The sequence below is a fragment of the Natrix helvetica genome, assembly GCF_964273705.1.
Source record: "Natrix helvetica genome assembly, chromosome: 6".
In the NCBI taxonomy this organism is placed as follows: Eukaryota; Metazoa; Chordata; class Lepidosauria; order Squamata; family Natricidae; genus Natrix; species Natrix helvetica.
Window position 1 is genome coordinate 17,145,344 of NC_138553.1, and position 18,656 is coordinate 17,163,999.

At 41.5% G+C, this 18,656-nt stretch overlaps 1 protein-coding gene across 2 annotated transcripts in view; it reads right to left on the bottom strand.

Annotated features, from left to right (window-relative positions):
• Nucleotides 1-18,656, bottom strand: part of DENND5B (DENN domain containing 5B) — a 149,548-nt gene that overhangs the window by 39,507 nt on the left and 91,385 nt on the right. For both annotated transcript variants that reach the window (XM_081957390.1, XM_081957389.1), the window contains 6 exons: nucleotides 15,734-16,270; nucleotides 13,492-13,723; nucleotides 11,363-11,513; nucleotides 9,444-9,537; nucleotides 1,814-1,945; nucleotides 275-427 (listed from right to left, as the gene is read on the bottom strand). In XM_081957390.1, the coding sequence (XP_081813516.1) occupies nucleotides 275-427; nucleotides 1,814-1,945; nucleotides 9,444-9,537; nucleotides 11,363-11,513; nucleotides 13,492-13,723; nucleotides 15,734-16,270 (1,299 nt within the window). The remainder of the gene's footprint in view (nucleotides 1-274; nucleotides 428-1,813; nucleotides 1,946-9,443; nucleotides 9,538-11,362; nucleotides 11,514-13,491; nucleotides 13,724-15,733; nucleotides 16,271-18,656) is intronic.

The following is an 18,656-nucleotide window of genomic DNA, read 5'->3' on the forward strand; positions in this document are numbered from 1 at the left end:
AATGGAACTTAAACTATAACAGATTGTAAGAAGTCTCGTGTCAACATTTATTTGAGATTGCTGGGAGATTTCATTTACTGATTTGGAGTTTGGTATAATCACTAATTATAATTTGACTCTGGACCACGCCAGTGAAGCTGTTGAAATGCTGTTCAAACATTTCCAAGCTTCTTCCAAAATGTGGGATGAGCTATTCAGCAATGAACTTTTTAGATAAAGCAATGTATGGAAGTAATGTAGAAGATGAACATATTTGAGTTTTCAAGTCACTGACCTGTTTGATCTGTAATCCATGGCTCCAAATTCTTTCCAACAAATCACAAAGACTAGCAATCAGTGTATTCTCTTCTAGCCCTGTGATGTTGGCCTCTCCGTGGCCAAGTTCCACTGCTTCGTGACCCATCTTCTCTACTAGCATACGTTTGGTCTGCAAACAAGCAAGTGATTCACAAAGCTTAAAATCCTAAACTCAAACTCAACTTTGCCTTTTCTGAAAGGTCAAAATGCAACTAGGTCAAACTATCTTTAGAAAACTCTCAACAGGAAGATGCACTTGGAATCATGATGTTATTTTCTTAGTGTCAGAAATAACAGCAATAGCACTTAGACTTGTATATCGCTTTACAGTGCTTTACATCCCTCTCTAAGTGATTTACAGAGTCAGCCTATGGCCCCCTACAATTTGTGTCCTCATTTTACCCACCTCAGAAGGATGGAAAGTTGAGTCAACCTTGAGCCGGTGAGAATTGAACTGCCAAATTGCAGGCAGCCGGCAGCCGGCAGTCAGCAGAACTAGCCTGCAGTACTGCACTCTAACCACTGTGCCACCGTAAACAACCCATTTATTTTTCTAAAAACATTTCAATAGTTTGAATGCTTTCTGCTTTCATGGTTTCTGAATGCCTAATTTTCTGTGGTTTTCTGGATGATCCTGTTCTCTCTTTATGATGTAATTTTACATGTAAATTTTGGAACCCACCCTAAAAATGTTATACCAGACTGTTCTGACCCCTCTCTTTGCACCTGTGAATAAACCAGAACACAGGCTTGGCTGTTTGCCACTGTTTAATTACTGAGATAACGAATCCTTTGGCTGAGGGCCAAGACAACTCACATTCAATAGAGCAACCCAGATAATTCAAATGAACAGACACGGATAGAATACACAAATAGATTTTCTTAACTACTAATTTGAATGGTTGTTTCCTGCAAATGTCCCCTCCCAACGCCTCACCTATAAGCTCTCTTGGGAGGGGCCAATCCACAACCACCTGTGTTTAATCATCTTCTGTGAGTCTGCCTACGGAGTTGCTGCTTCCGTTTCTCAGCTCTTCTCAATCTAGCATCAGGGACAAACTGCCTTTGATCCTCCCCACTGCTCCATGCCTCAGGCACCTCCTGGTGGCCAACCAGCCTCTCTGGTCCCTGCTCTGAGTCTGAACCCTGCACACGGTCCTCCACATCGTCCAGGGCAGACTCATATGGTTCCTCGCTATCCGAGTCCATCAGCAGCTCAACCGGATCCTGCTGGACCACAACACCAGACTATACAGAGCTATTCATTCAAGAAATACTGGATAGCAATAAATCAATTCTTTTCTTTAATTTCTGTCCATGTGAATTTCAATTGAATTGTTTAGTTGGATTGTTATACCAACTAAACCTCACTTGAATGCGGAACGATGATCATTTATGAAGGGTCTTCAACTCAAAGTCCCAGAGCAGCAAAATGAACAAGCATTTTTGGGTTGGGAGACTCCCTAACTTCATAACATGGATGTTTTACCTGTGCATGTACACATAACAAACTTACCTTCATTCGACATTCTTTGAGTAAACCTTCTACAAATTTCGAATTTGTCTGGGCAATTACAGCAGGAGAAAGATCAGAGAGTTTGGGCTGTCTGAGATTTTTCCCCAGGGTCCTTGCTTCTTGCATGTATTTCTAATCCAGTAAGAAAAGAAAACATGAATGAACACCAAAAAAATAGTACAGTCGCACTGTCTTGCTCAATTTCATATGACTGCCTAATTCACTTTGTACCAAAATGCAATAACTATACATCACGGTAATCTGAAGCTAGCAGCAGAGGGTACTAGTAGAGAAGGGTTTTTTAAAAATGCTTTTGGGAAAAAGCATTATCATGAGTAAATGGTAAAGGTAAAGGTTTCCCTCACACATATGTGCTTGTCGTTCCTGACTCTAGGGGGTGGTGCTCATCTCTGTTTCAAAGCTGAAGAGCCAGCGCTGTCCGAAGACGTCTCCGTGGTCATGCAGCCGGCATGACTAAATGCTGAAGGCGCACGGAACGCTGTTACCTTCCCACCAAAAGTGGTTCCTATTTTTCTACTTGCATTTTACATGCTTTCAAACTGCTAGGATTTGCAGAAGCTGGGACGAGTAACGGGAGCTCAGTCTGTTATGTGGTGCTGGGATGCGAACTGCCGAACTGCCGACTTTTCTGATTGACAAGCTCAGCATCTTAGCCACTGAGCCCACGTTCCTTTATCACGAGTAACCCTATTCTTTAGGGGATTTTTGTTTTGTTTCATGTAATGCATTTACATGAAGGCAGAAGCAACATGTTTCAAAGAGTAACATGGGCATCTATGAGAATTGTTTTTAAGAGGATGCAATATATACAATATATACACAATTACCAAATTTAACAAAAAGCAGGGCTAAAATTCTGCTTTTCTGGAAGAGTGTCAAGACCTAGCTGTACTCACTGGCATGGGGAGAGGCCTAAGAATGATATGCAACCCTAGGAGTGGTTGGTTGCTTGAGGGGACTCCCTTTACCTCTTTAATTTTGTTTTTAATTGTGTTTTTAATCTGTTTTTTAATTAATAAAGTTTTTTTAAAATTTTTAGACATCTCATCTTTATACATCTGAGATGTATAATCTGTTTATAATGTTTAATATATTTATCTGTATAATCTACCCAGAGTCATCAGGTGAGATGGGGAAGTGTAGAAATTTAACCAATCAATCGAACAGTCAATCAATATTTCTGCTGGCTGGCCTTGGAGAAAGACATAGACCAGGCAGACCCTCTGATGCTTCTCAAAGGGTAGATCTCCTGCTCCTCAGTAAATAATTTCTGGAGATCAGGAACATCTTTTCAACAGAGGCTGAAATCCTCACGTTTTCCTGGCTTCCTTCATCCCTGCTGATCTTTGCATTAAGTACACTGCTTGAATCAACTTCATGGTTGATTCCTCCCCTCTGAATGTCCCTAAATAAATAAATACACACATAACACACAGAGGAATGGACAGCACGACTGTAGGGTTATCAGAAACTCCTATAAGACTTCCCTGCCCTAAAACTGTATTACAGTTTTCATGGATTGATTGATTTATTTATCTAATTTATATGGCTCCCAAGTCACTAAAAGTGATTTGAACGTCTTACAACAATTTCATCTACAGTAGCAGAATTTTAGATAGCAAATAGACATTTCTTTTGCATATAGGGGCAGGTTTTCTCCTGACTTCAGTTGGCATGTCAGTTGCAGGCTTCCTGGGATTGGAAAGCCCGAACAGCTGTCATTCATGTACTCATTGCCTTACGTTTCAGCTACTGCAATATGCTTTACATGGGGCCACCCTTGAAAACGACTCTGCAGCTGCAACGGGGCCAAAATGCAACATCCCAATAACAGGAAGTTACAACAAGTTAAATTCCTTTGTGGAATTCACTGCAGTGATTACCAATAGGCCTCCAGCCCCTGTCCAAAGTGCTGGTTTGATCCTTAAAAGTCCTACATATTCAGGCAGATGTATCTATAGAAGTATTTCTCCTGACCAGAGTAAGCCAGATCTGAGCATTCATCCCAAGGATTACTGGGAACTCTACCCCAGGAGGAGTGAAGGGAGGACACTTTCTGGGTAGTGGCCTCCACATTATGGAACACGTTGACATGTTCACTTTTGGCAACATTATTAAGACCAAAATTGTTCCAATGAGCTGTGGTGCTGACAGTAGATCTGAGTTGCTTCTGTACTCAATTACTGTATTATGTTTATGTTAATTTCATGAGGGTTTTTAAAAAAAATTGTTGTACTATACTGTACTGCCTTAAATCATTTGAAGTAGGGTAGTACACAAATCTTTGAATGAATGATGGTAAAGATTAATACTGGGAAAGCTCAAAACTTCCATCTTCCTCCTAAGTTTAGAGTATGTTATATAAACTATAATTTTGTAGCAGCATTCCAGTTTACATACTCACCCCCCCCACCCCCCCACCCCAATTATTCTGAATATATCAAGCAGCGACTGGGAAAAAGAGAGAACACTGTAATGAACAAATTAAGAAAAGGAAATAGGAACAGGAAGGGAATTTGTGCTGGCCATTCAAAGCAAGGTTCTAATTGGAGAGGTGAGAGTAAACACCCAGTGATAGTGTCTTTACGGACTGATTTACAAGACTACCTCTAATTAAATTTACATGTTGGGAAATTTCTAGCTTTCTAATTCTTTATTTTGTTCTTCCTTCAAATTTTTAGTTATCATTTTAGTCTTTTCTCTATTAATCTTTAACCCTGCTACCTCTCCATATTTTCCTAATTCTCGCATTAAGCTATTTCCTGTTTCTAGTGGGTCTTCTATAATGAAAACCAAATCATTTGCAAAGGCCTGAATTTTATCCTCCTCTTTTTTAATTTTAGTTCCTCTTATCTCCGAATTTTGTCTAATTCTTATTAAAAGACTTTCAAGTGTCAGGATAAAGAGCAGAGGTGATAGTGGACAACCCTGCCTTACTCCATTCATTATTTTAAAGGTCTCTGTACTTTCCCCATTTAATAATATATTTGCCCTTTGGGTGGAGTATATCTCGTTTCTATTAATCTTTCAAATTGATCCCCTAATTTCATATTCTTAATTTGTTGTATCATGAATTCCCAATTTAAATTGTCAAATGCCTTCTGTGCATCCAGAAAGACAAGTGCCACTTGTTTCTCTGGATGCACCTCATAGTACTCGATTTCATTGAGGGCCACTTCAGGGTTGTGTTTGATCTCAGGGGCCCTGGGATGGGCATGGCCAGCTCAACATCACTTGTGTCATGGTCGCCCATGGTGGCCTGAGTGCTCTGCCAGCGAAAACAGGCTCCCAAGCTCCGTTTTCGGCAGCCCTCCCAAACTCTATTTTCAATGGCAGAGGCCCTGCGGGCTGGTTCTTTGCGGATTCCAGGGCCGCTCGTGGGTCAGATCTAACCCCCTTGCAGGCCGGATACGGCCCACAGGCCTCGAGTTTGACACCCCTGTGATAGGCTTTGGAGAACATGCAGCTGTCCAATTCTAGGGGCCCAAAGCCCCTCACATAATCACCAAGGATGTTACAATAGCAGCAGGTGAGAAGTCAACCACAAGAAAAGAGCTGATATTATAATTAGGATAATTAAAGTATGTGGAGCTAATCAGGATGGCACACACTTGTATGTGTGCAGATATGTGTACATGAGAAAGCAAGAGAGAGAGAGAGTTATACAAAACTAGTCTGGCCAGGCTCATAGTTTAAAATGCCTGTTTTATTTTTACTATGAAAAATATGCTGTTTTTATGTAAAAAAAGGCATGCCATCTATGCCAACTAATAAATGCATAAATACGAAAAACACCAAAGATTACAACCCTAGAATACCATCAGCACTATAATGGTACTCTCTTACACACACACACATGCACGCACACACACACATCACTTCCCATCATGCACCAATGCTTGAGGGGGAAAAACCCATGACCTTAATAAGGATGGGCTCCAGCATGAATCTGAAAGCTCAGAAGATTAAACCTCTGGTCCCAGATTGGATCCATGACCATAATGTCCCTTCAGAAGGCAAGAGGGGTCAGGACTCTACAGAACTCAGGGGACAGCCTGTTCCATACAGCTATGGAAGAGGCTCACCTTCTAGGTCATGCCAAATGACATTGAATGGAGAAGACCTGGAGAAAGTCCAACCTACCCAATATAACAGGACAGGTAGAGATCCTCAAGAGAGGCAGTCTCTCAAATATACAATTGTTTGCATATTCCCAAGTAGGTGTCTAAAGGGTATCCTAGTAAGACCAGCCTGTACATGACTGCTAGTGTTGCCACCACGAGGCATGTGTCAGTGTGGATGGCCTGGCTGTGGGGGCCCTGAGGTAAGATGGTGCATGGTGCAGCCCCACCCCATGGGCGTGGCACCACGAGAAACCAGACGGAATTGGTGGCCAGCCGGCCGCACAGGCTCTTAAGTAAGGCTTATTTTGGGGCTAGGTCTTATATCAGGCACACATGAAAAACATGCTAGGTCTTATTTTCAGGATGGGACTTATTTTCGGGGAAACAGGGTGCACTACTGAAGTCCAAGTTTTCATTTTTCGCCAGCTTATGAAGATGAATCTGACGGTCTCCTATAAATGTCCTACCGTCATGCCGCTATAAAACCGGGATCTCTGGCGCTGTGGGGACAACTTGCCCAATTAGAACCACACTTTCAATGACCACAGAGGAGTGAATGAGGGTCTACCAGAGAAAACAGCAGTGGCTAGCGTGATTAAGGAAGCAGCTCTTGGGGAGGAAAGCAAAATTAAAGAACAGCACGTACCAGGCAACATTCAGAGAATGATTTTTTAGGTGGCCGTAAAGGAGGGGGCAGGCCCTGATCCCACTCCCAGAATGCCATCGAGTTCTGGCGAGTCAAGAACTCCTCCGATGGCTGGGAGGAGGCCAACAGAACCCATGGCAGAACAGCAGACAGAGAAAAAGAAAACGATGAAATATGCATGCTGCACATGAATCAAGGGAAAACATCCCAACGGGAAGACAGGGAGTAAATACAGCACAGATAAATAAACAAAGAAATTTAAATTAAATTAAATTAAATAAATAAAGCATGGAATATGTTTACAATCAACACAAAGCAATGTTTTTTTTTTAAAGCTCATTCCACCTAAAAGACGGGCAATGAACAATGGCTTGGCAAGTTTGTGGTTATAACTGATATTCTTTAAAGGAGGTCAGAAAATGAGAAATAAAATAAAAATACAGACAGAGAATGATTTTTTTAGGTGGCCATAAAGGAGGGGGCAGGCCCTGATCTAACTCCCAGAATGCCATCAAGTTTTTTGTTTTAAGAAAGAATGTATCTCCCAGTTTCAAATTCAGCTATAAACAGGTTATTTTCCATTATAGGTAAAGGTAAAGGTTCCCCTCGCACATATGTACTAGTCGTACCTGACTGTAGGGGGCGATGCTCATCTTTGTTTCAAAGCCGAAGAGCAAGCGCTGTCCGAAGGCGTCTCCGTGGTCATGTGGCTGGCATGAATAAACACCGAAGGTGCACGGAACACTGTTACCTTCCCACCAAAGGTGGTTTTTATTTTTCTACTTGCATTTTTACATGCTTTCGAACTGCTAGGTTGGCAGAAGCTGGGACAAGTAACCGGAGCTCACTCCGTTACGCAGCACTAGGGATTCAAACCGCCGAACTGCCGACCTTTCTGATCGACAAGCTCAGCATCTTAGCCACTAAGCCACCGTGTCCCATTTTCCATTATATGACCTTGCAAATAACAAGATGAAATATCTTGTACTGATAAATCGATATAAGCTTCCTTGAAATAATAAGACACCTATTCATTCATTTAGATCAGGGGTGTCCAAACGTGGGAACTTTAAGACTTGTGGACTTCAACTCCCAGAATTCCCCAGCCAGCCATGCTGGCTGGGGAATTCTGGGAGTTGAAGTCCACAAGTCTTAAAGTTCCCAAGTTTGGACACCCCTGATTTAGATTAACTTAAGTTTCCTATGGAAACTAGTGAGGAGCACATTCAGAAAGTGCAACAAAACTGTGTCCCGAGTACTTTAGCCTCCAAACATTCCTGACTGAATGTGATTTTTTTTTTTAAAAAAAAAGGTGTTGGAGCTGATTTTTGAATGACGTCGTCAAAATTTTTGGAATTGTTCCAGTTTAAAATGCAAAGGAATATGACAAATATTCTATGTATGAACTGTTCCATACGGGGGGGAAACCGTACGGTTCCGAATAGGGCTATGCCTAAACTGAAACACGTAGTTTGGGTGTTCTGGTCCATCCATGGGATGAAGTGGGACTATTTTGTAGCGATGTGGGATGAAACTCATTTGTTCTGAGCAGAAATAATTTGGTGGTAGTGATGGGAGATAAAAGTGGGAAGAAGCCAAGGACACCAATAATGGCTATGGGGAGGCATGGGGTGGAAGCAGTGGTGGGATTCAAAAATATTTACTACTGGTTCTATGGGTGTGGCATGGCTTGGTGGGCATGGCTTGGTGGGCATGGCAGGAGAAGGATACTGCAAAATCCTCATTTCCACCCCACTCCAGGGCAAGGATACTGTAAAATCGCCATTTCCACCCCACCCTATTAACCTTCTTTCCAGCTCCCTTCTCCTGTGCAGGGCAACAGAAGAAGACCTAACCGATCAGCTGGGACTCGGGAAGCAGCGAATAGATGGAGTCAGAGCCAGCTAGAGGTGGTATTTGCCGGTTCTCCAAACCACTCAAAATTTCCACTACCGGTTCTCCAGAACCGGTCAGAACTGGCTGCATACCACCTCTGGATGGAAGGGAAGAGTGAGTGAACTAGTGGGACACGAGACATTGCGATGTTGGTGGCAGCTAAGGAGACCCAGGAGAGGACAAGAAAAGGAAGGAAGGCAGATAGAATGTCAGTGATGGGACTGCAGCAATCTCTGGTGGCAACAAGGACTTAGGGACAGAGGGAGGGAAGACACAGGAGAGATGAAAGAATGGAGAAGATGGTCTCAGTTCTTTGAGGCAAGCGAGGTGGACAACCCAGGGATTCCAGGAATGTTATCCCATTGCTGCAGGTACCATAACAGAATCCTGAAAGTCTACCCGAAACCTTCACTGGCCCCATTTTACCCATAGCAAGATCAACACAGGGTTTTTCTGAGCTTCTTTCTTACCCATTTATTTGCCCAGGGCTGAGCAAACATTTCTCTTCTCCCATCCCCTTCTCCAGGCCAGAGGGAAACTATTCTATAGCCACCCACAGGACACGCTATGCTGGAAGATACTGGAGTAAGGGGCAAGGGGGACTGGAAACTGGGAGATGGTGAGTTCTAGTCCTGCAATAGGCATGACAAGATAGGTAACCTTGGCCAGCCATTATCTCTCAGCCCTAGGAAGAAGGCAATGGCAAACCTCTTCTGAAAAACCTTGCCAAGAAAACTGCAGGAACTTGTTTAGGCAGTTGCCAGGAGTAAAAAGCAGACTTGATGGCACACATAGTCAAATACACATACACACACAGAACTGAAAAGTTCTTCCTTGCACATTGTTACGTGATTAAAAGCAGAGTTTGGAAAATATTATATAACCCTGAATTACTGAGTCTTACAGAAACCCCTGACTATCAATTCTTCACTTCACTGCTTACCTCCCTTAACTCATTGTCCAGGGCAATGTGTTCCGAATGTTGTCGAATGCGATCTTTCCTCCGCTGGGCAGTAGTACTGCGACTCACCCACCGACTACAATCGTTTAATAGAAAGGAAGCCATGAGAACAAACGGTAACCAATGTTGCACTTGCTCATGTCATAGAAAATACATGTTTTTTGTTCGCAGGGCCTCACAGCTCAGAAAGGGAATTTGCACAGAAGGGCACGTAATGAACCATAAACAAAAAAGGGTGAAGGAAATAGATCAGAAAAGATTAGCCAATGGAGTCATCATGTTAAAAACATCTCAAAGGTTGTCTAGACCCGTGATGATGAACCTGTGCCAGAAGTGGCATGTAGAGCCATCTCTCCGGGCACATGAGCCATCACCTGTCGCTCTTCCGGGTTCCGGTGTGCCAGCCAGCTGGTCTTCGCGTGCACAGGAGCGTTGGAAACTAGAAGAGCAGTTGCCTGGTACACATGCGTGCAGTGGCCACCTGGTCTTCATGTGTGAGCAAAGAACAGCTGGCCGGTGCGCATATCGCGCCGGAAACTGGAATATCATCTTCCTGGCATGTGCACCGGGCAGCTGCTCTTCCGGTTTGTGGTACACACAGGCGCTCCCGTTTCGGCACCTGATGCCGAACAGGTTCGCCAACACTGATCTAAACCAACCGTCTCTCAGTGGTTTTTCACTCACAGAAGTATTTCCATTTAACAGGAACCGCTTAACCATTTTTTTCCCTTTACAAAAGTACACGGAAAATATAAATCACAACGGTGGTTTATCTGATCTCATGTATACTTCCTGAGTGCTTTGCCAACTTGCACCACATGCAATACTTAAGTTCTTTTATAGGTAATTACAAAGGATTACAGGATAATTAGCTGAGATTAGTGTATTAGCAATCTTATTTAATCATTTCGATTTTGCAGTAATCATTTCTGATGAGCCCAAGCTAACTAGCAGTTAGAAATCAATTGAGAAAAAAAAAACCTAAATGAAGATGTGAGCTCCGGCTTAATTAAATTGCTTTTTTTTAATCAGAATGAGGAACATAAGAATAAGAATGGGAGTCTTGAAATTTTAACATTGGATTGAACTTGGAAAATCTATCCGTTAACATGCAAAGTTCCACTAGCAAGGTTTGAATGTAATGGCCAGTGGAGAAAGAGTTGTAAGTTAAGCTTTTATACTCATCTACATAAGGGCAGTACATAAGTTATACTACTAATTATGACCTATAGAACGGCAGAGGATTCTCTCCCATGGTCATTTCTGGATATTCTTCAGAACCGACAGAAAGTACATTAGATAGTCTTCCTAAACACTCCTAAACACTCTGCCAGATATATTGTAACTGTAATAATAGTTGGCTGGGAATTCTGGGAGTTATAGATCCAGTATCAAGAAAGCACCAGTTGGAAAAGCTTGGGGAAGGAAGAGACTACCCATATTTCCAATAAACAGAAGAAATAGCATATATCTGGAATGGCAAACATATGGCACATGTGCCCGAAGTGACACGCAGAGCCATGGCGCCTGTCACATGTGGAATCGCCCATTCCTCTTCCGGGTTTCTGGCCTTCATGTGTACGGCAATGCCGGAAACAGGAACAGCCGATCTTCCATTTTCCGGCCTGAGCATGTGCCCTAGCCAGCTGATCAGTGTGTGCGCATGCGCAGTAGTAACTGGAAGACTTGTTGGCTGGCGCGCATGCGTGTGCCAGAAACCAGAAGTTAATTTTCTGGTACGCACACGCCCCATAGGCAGCTCCTCTTCCTGGTCACGGCCCAGCCGAGCGCGAAGTGTTCCCTTTTTGGCACTTGGTGCTGAAAAGGTTTCCCATCACTGGCATATATCATTACACTGCTATACACAAAACTATGACAGATAAATGTTTTATGTTGCCTACTTGTTATTGATAGGCCCAGCTGCCAACACATCTGATTGAAGTTTGGGGAAGAAACCTTGCTCGTATTTGCCTTGACCTATCTTCATATCAAGTAAGTGCGGATGAATTGCAGTGTGATCCATCTTTAGCAGCCTTTGTTCAATTGCCTGAGCTGAAAGCAATATACAAAATTATATGAAATACTTAGGCGTTTTGGAACAGAGCAATCTTGCCTATGTGCAGTAGTATTACATATGCTGTTGCATCTGTCATTATTTTATCATTTCATTCAGAGGAGGTGGGGAAAAAAAGAGCCACTCATGGATGACCTTATTCCAAATTTTGGAAAGGCTAGATGGTTAAAAAATGAAAATACAGAGAATTTCTACATTCCTGACAAATCACTGGGGTTGTAGACAGAAATGAAAAACCGTGCTAAAAACTTTCAAGCCAGGGGAATCAAAGTGTAGATCATTTCTCAGATTTCCTTTTAGATAAATTTAGAAGTTACGCAACAGAGAGGAATTCCATATCTTTCCTCAATATCCTCACTCTATGTTGTTAAAAAAAAGCTTAAGCTAATTAGAGCTACCCTTTGATGTCACTTCAATTCTGTCACCTCCTTATCTTAAGACAAGGTGTAAGGGGAAAAAATTTCAAACCCAATTATTCAAATGCAACTTTTTCTAAGTTGAGGCTGCTGAAAAATCAACACATTTCAAAATTGCTTTCAGTCTCCAACCATCAATTACGGCCGTCAGTTATCGAGGTACTATTTATTTAGAATAATTGTCTGCCTTAAGAAATCTCCCATAACCCTTTGGTTTCACCATCATGGCTAAACCAGATGGCGATTGTACTCCCTAAATGTAAACAGTCCTCCAACATCATTTATTTAAAGTAGAATTTTGGTATGTTGCATGAACTTTTATTGAGTTCATATAAGATCTCAAACTGCAATTTCCGAAGTTTGTGAAAATTCAGTTACAACATGCATTTTGAGATCTTTGGTAGAGGTCCTTGTCTTAATGTAGAATAGCTGTAAGCTTTAGAACAGTGGTAGTCAACCTGGTCCCTACCGCCCACTAGTGGGCGTTCCAGCTTTCATGGTGGGCGGTAGGGTTTTGCTGTAACTCTGCTTTATAAATTTTATAAAGTAAAGTTACTTCCCTACTTTATAAATCACCATTACTGTGGAACCGGTGGGCGGTTAGAAAATTTTACTACTAACAGAGATACAAAAGTGGGTGGTAGGTATAAAAAGGTTGACTACCCCTGCTTTAGAAAAAAAAATATCATACTCCCATATGAATCATACTTTTAAGAAAAGCCACAGTTTATCAATAGTTAATTGCCATAAGGTGCTTTTTGATTGTGTGCCTTTGAAAGATACTTGGAAGCTTCCATATGGCATAAAATATAGTAGCTATTGCTTCTCAACCTATGCAATGTGAAAAAGTGTTGGCTTGGCAAAAGGATTTCCCAGCCAATCAATACCTCTTAGAAGTATCTCTTCACATTTCTGAGGTTGAGAAACACTGCCACTGATTAATCACTATTGCTAGCAGAAACAGTAATCACTGATAGCTAACTTCTGGGATAAATTAATTTAACCCCTTAGAGTCCCTAACCATGTTTATTTCCCATCCCTGGATTAAAAAGACATCGTTTCAATTTGAATGGTGTAAAATATTCAGTTCTCTCCTTAATCTTCCCAACCTCTCCCCAAAATGGCCACCAGAGTTAGAACACACTAGCCATACACTTCTGCAGCCCTAGACGATTGATAGCAGCTCCTGTGCAGAATAAAGTTGAAATTGAATTTATTCTGCCTATTTTTAGACCTTTTGGGTTTAAACTTCTTGCAGTAACGTTTCCTAATGACAGATACCCCACTAGAAAACTTTGCAGAGGAACAAACAGAAAGTATGTTAGAATAATAAACAAGGCCCAACTAGGGCATCAGATCATTTTTAGATTCACTTAAGAGACTTAAATATAGAGATGGACAAAAACCCACAAGAAATCTACTATTCCTAAATTACTAGTGCAAATCTTAATATCTTAATTCAAACAATTCCAAATAACAAAAAGGCTATTTTTTCCTTGTCATTAAAACAAGTCATTTAATGTAGAAAATCTACAGATACCTGCTTCTTTTAACGTAGTGCATTTCTGATATGTCGATGTTCTCAACGAGGGAATCCTGACATTATAGAGTCTCCTTTTTTCAACACGAGAGTCAAAGACTCGCAGAAATGGATCTTTTTCTTCCCATTGGGACATAATTTTATTGTCAATGAATGTTGCAAACATTTGGGTTTCAATAAAGTGGGAGAGGAAAGGAAGGTAAGGCTCTGGTTGATCTGAGAGAAATGACGCCTGCAGAGGGGGAAAGAGGAATCAAAATGAAACAAAACTAGATATATTATTAAAACGTACTTGTGTCATTTCATTATTTGCTCATTTGCAAGGCCCAATAACCAAAGATAATTGCAATAGGGAAAAATCAATGCTGGATTTCATTGTGCAGGAAACAGCTGAGAAATCTACCGATCAGTACAGTGGTACCTCAATACTCATCGTTAATTGGTTCTGGGAAGCATGATGAGTACCAAAAAGAATGAGTACCAAACAAAATTTTCCCATATGGAATAATGTAGTGAGTCACAAGGTAGCCGACAATGACACTGCGTTGAATACCAAACAAACGATAAGTACTGGGACAAAATTCAATGAGTGTCAAAGCACTTGAGTACCAAGATTCTACTGTATCTGCTTTACCTCTTCACAACACCGTTTATCCGGAGTGAGGAACACATAAAACTTCAGGGAATCCATGCTATCACCCTTGTAAATTATGTTCACATCAGTCACAATATCATTATTTGGTGAGCTATAAGAAGCATGACTACAATGGAGGAAGAGGGGTACATGCTCTACTCAATTCCCTCAAAAGCTAATTGTGTGAGAGCATGTGAACTTGTTCTATTGTCACTCTGATTGCAATCATGGGCAGTACACAAGTAGAGACAAACAACTTTCTTAGGAGATAAATACCTGGGGCTAAATACCTCAACAAAAGAGCGCCTTAACCAGATCACAGGAAAATTGCATAAAAGTATTTCCTGCAAAGAGGTAGAATTACACCTCTTTGCAAATCCTACGGACCTTTCCACCCATGAATGTGAATATTTCATTTTTAAAAAAAGAGCGGGGGAGGGAGGGGGGAACCAGGAACAACAGGCTTATGTTAATGCTGAATTTCAAAAAGGAGAAAAATTAACAATATCAGCTTTGGCTTACAGAAATGTGACTGAATTTCTTCTCCAATCTAGTTCCTCTCACCCTTTTTACAAACTAACTATGCACATGATATTATCTTGAAGGCTTATACAAAGTCACATTATTTGGATGATCTGATCCAGGAATCCAACAACTAGCAAAGGTAGTCCCCAACATACGACCACATTTAGGAGCAGAATTTCCATTGCTTAGCAAGGCAGTTGTTAAATTTGGTCACATCTAATTTTGCAACCTTTTTTGCCACAGTTAGGAGGATCACTGCAGTTATTATATGAATCATGTGGTCATTGAGCAAATCCCCATTGACTCTGCTTGTCAGAAACTGGCTGGGAAGGACATAAATGACATTCACAGGACTCCCGGACACTGTAACTGTAGTTGCCAAGCACCCAAACTTTGATTGCCTGACTGTGGGGATGCTGAAACAGTTGTATGTGCAAGTATAGGTCAAAGTCACATTTTTCCCATGCCATTATAACTTTGAAAGGGTGTTGAATGAATGGTTGTAGGTTGAGGACTACCTGTAGTAGGTTTCTAATAAAAAAAAATTAAGGCAAAGATCTGGGTCAACCTTACTTAGAATCATTCCAAAGGTGCTTTTTGAGGGGCAACTGGACTTTCTTGGTTTTTCTTTGAAGACGTTTTGCTTCTCAGCTGAAGAAGCTTCTTGGATGAGAAGCAAAACGTCTTCAAAGAACAACCAAGAAAGTCCAGTTGCCTCTTGAAAAAGCACCTTTGGGACAACCATGACCTGGATGACTGAGAATCTCCATAGACTTACTTAGAATCCTTTTTAATTCGAGGATGGTTAAATATAGCATAATATGAGCTAACTGAGCTTTTGAGCATCCTAAAGATAAGGGTTGAAAATAGCTTAGAACAGGGGTGGGGAATGATAGCCCTTTTATGACTTGTGGACTTGAATTCCTCAAGTCTTGTCCTCAAGACTTGTGGACTTCAACTCCCAGAATTCCTGAGTCAGCCATGCTGGCTCAGGAATTCTGGGACTTGAAGTCCTCAAGTCATAAAAGGGCCATCGTTCCCCACCTCTGACTTAGAAGAAAAAAAGCTTTCGGCTTCTTTTACTTTGTCAAAATTTTGCATCTGTTCCCTGTTGGTCAGCCAGGATTCCCTGTCCTGTGCCGCTTGAATGACAAAAGCCTCATAATCGGAAAACATCTGCGTGAAGCGGTTGGCAAAGACCTCCCGGAGCTGGACGTTCAGCTTGTAGTCCTTCAGTTCCTGCTCATCACAGTGGCGTTTAACATCCGTTTCTTTTTCTGCTAAAGAAGCAGTAATCGCCATTTTGTCAACTGCCACTCCTGTCCTCTTTGCCAAAGCGTGGAGCCGGGCGATCGTCTCGTTGCCTTTGAGCAGCTCATAGACGTTGATGGTGTTGCTGGGCACATTCCCGTTCTTTTTGTCGTTGGCCAAGTCGTTAAGGACAAGGTTTTTTAACTTGGCCGCACTCTCGCTACAATGATGCCGGCCCTCAAGGGGAACCCCAAACTGAAGGAGAACCTCTGAGATTTCTTGGATGAAATTGACCTTATTGGGGAACTGAGGAAGCTCTTCTGGTAGCTCAATGAAGTGATTATCAATGTCCACGAAACAGAGGTTGGCCTGGAAAAGAGAAAACAAACCATTTTGGCAACAGAGGAAGTCTATTTCTTATAGGTTTACACTGAGAAAAGAATATGTAGATATAAGGATTTAGGATGAAATCTTCTTCTTGTTCAGATAAGCAAATACTACGAGCAAATTCAATATTCAACATATGTTTACCTTAGGCTCTTGGGGGATCATTGCAAAAACACAAAAAGGAACAAAAGGAATACCTTTCAGTGTTTGCATGCGAAGTGCAAGACATTGTTGTAGGGCTGTGAAGATAGCAGTTATCCAGTGTTGTAAATCCAAGATTGTAGTGTTAACTTTTCAAGGATAAGTAGCATGTCAGTCATTATGCCTGAAGCAGCTTAAATAAACCTGTTTATCACTCCGATTTATTTAAGATGTACAACTAACCAGGACAGTGGTGAAATTCAATTGTCTCCGAAGCAAGGCGTGGGAGGAATCACATGTGGGTATTAACACGGCCCATTTGCCCGGAGACTTTGAAGATTTTGAAGAGGCAAATTTTTAAAAAAGGTTTTTGTACTCTGCAGACGTTTTTTGTCAAAAAGGGCATGCATAACCTTTAGGGGGCTTATAGAGCACTCCTGGAGGCTGGGGAGGGCCCCCAAACAAGCAAAAAAACGCCCCAGTTTTTGCTCATTCTTGCCGTCTCCAGCCCCAGGAGCACTCTGGAAGCCACCTAAAGGCTATGCCTGCCATCATTGCAAAGGGGGCGGGGTTCAGGAGGCCAAAAATGCTGTATTCAGTGTAAAAGACACACCCAGATTTTCACCCTCTTTTTTGAGGGAAAAAGGTGCGTCCCAAAAATATGGTATATTAAGGATTTGATATAAACAGTAAAAGCCCAGATACAGAGGGATCCTATGGAAAGGACTAATTCTTCCTTTTAGGCTGAACTCACTGTGACTTGCTACAAGATTTGCCTGTTTTAAGTGAACTGAAGCAAGTTTATTTCCCCCAAAAGCCAAGCCCCTGAATTTAAACCTGAAGCATACTTGAAAAAGGGTAGCATCAGACCTACATATTTATAAAGGCAATGACAACTCATTCTTTTAAGCCTTTGAATGAGTGATGTTTCATTGTTATGCTGAAGAACTCCACTTTTGAGAAAATGCTTCTAAGAAGAGTGGAAAGCGTTATAGCTTGAACTAAAGGCCAACATTTCATTAATCGTTATGTTCAAACGTTGAAAAATTCTTTTAAAACACATCATTAAACAGCAAAAGATTCCAAAGTTATTTTTTGATAGGCTATATGTAGAATTCATTTCTCTAGGATTAACATACTTATTTTGGATAGAGAAAGGCAATGCATTTGCAAGTGCACTAGTCAAATTGTCTGCAGTACTGTAATTCTTTCTCCACCTTCAGATCAAATGGACTACCATCTATCAAGAGTTCACTTAAAAGGCTTGTTAAATCCTACTTAATATTCTAAAAGCGCGGAATGAGACTTGAACCAAGAGGAAAATCTGAAGAGATCATCTTTTCTAAAAGCATCTCATGACAATATGATGGCTGAGTAGCACCCTGAAGAATGTCTGATGACCAGCTGTTAGAATTTTATCCCGAATGCACAAGTGGTTTTATATTTAGCCCCTGAAGTAGCATCTGGTCTTAAGCAAGAAAAAGAAGGTAGAATTGAACAAATGCTTCCTGGCATTCCTACATTAAAGACTGGAAAGCTACTTTAAAAAGCCCACTATTAAATTTAGCCTCCAGTTTCTTCCTCTTATTTTTGATGCTGTTTGCGTTTTCCTAACCTGATGTGTCTCCTATATATTAATCAGAGAAGATGTCATCTCAGTAGCTATAAAAACAGCTTCAACAAAAATTAATAATGAATGAAGGCAAACATACATGACCCCAGGATAATGGTGGGGGATCAAATCTGAGTCGGTCACCAGGACCAGAATATTTTGGAGAGAAAGAAGTTACTGAGAATAGGCTCCAGCACGAGTCCAAAAGCTTGGAAGAATACAACAGAATAGAATAGAATAAACAGAGTTGTAAGGGACCCTGGAGGTCTTCTAGTCCAACCCCCTGCCTAGGCAGGAAACCCTAGACCACTTCAGAAAAATGGTTATCCAACATCTTAAAAACTTCCAGTGTTAGAAAAAACTATTCGTTATTAGCGAAGAAATTATACCAGAAAGGGGTGTGGTTCAGATGGTTGATGCCTGAAGGTATGCTAATTTTCTGGGAGGACACAAGAGTTAGAATCAACACAACCATAGAGGCTCAGGCCTTTATGGAAAAAAATAAAGCCCTCCTAGACAAATCTGATGATACTACACCAGACACACAGGACACGGGAGGGGCCGGAGCTCTGCTGGCAGGGGGAGAAGGGGCAACGTCGAGAAAACTCAGATCAC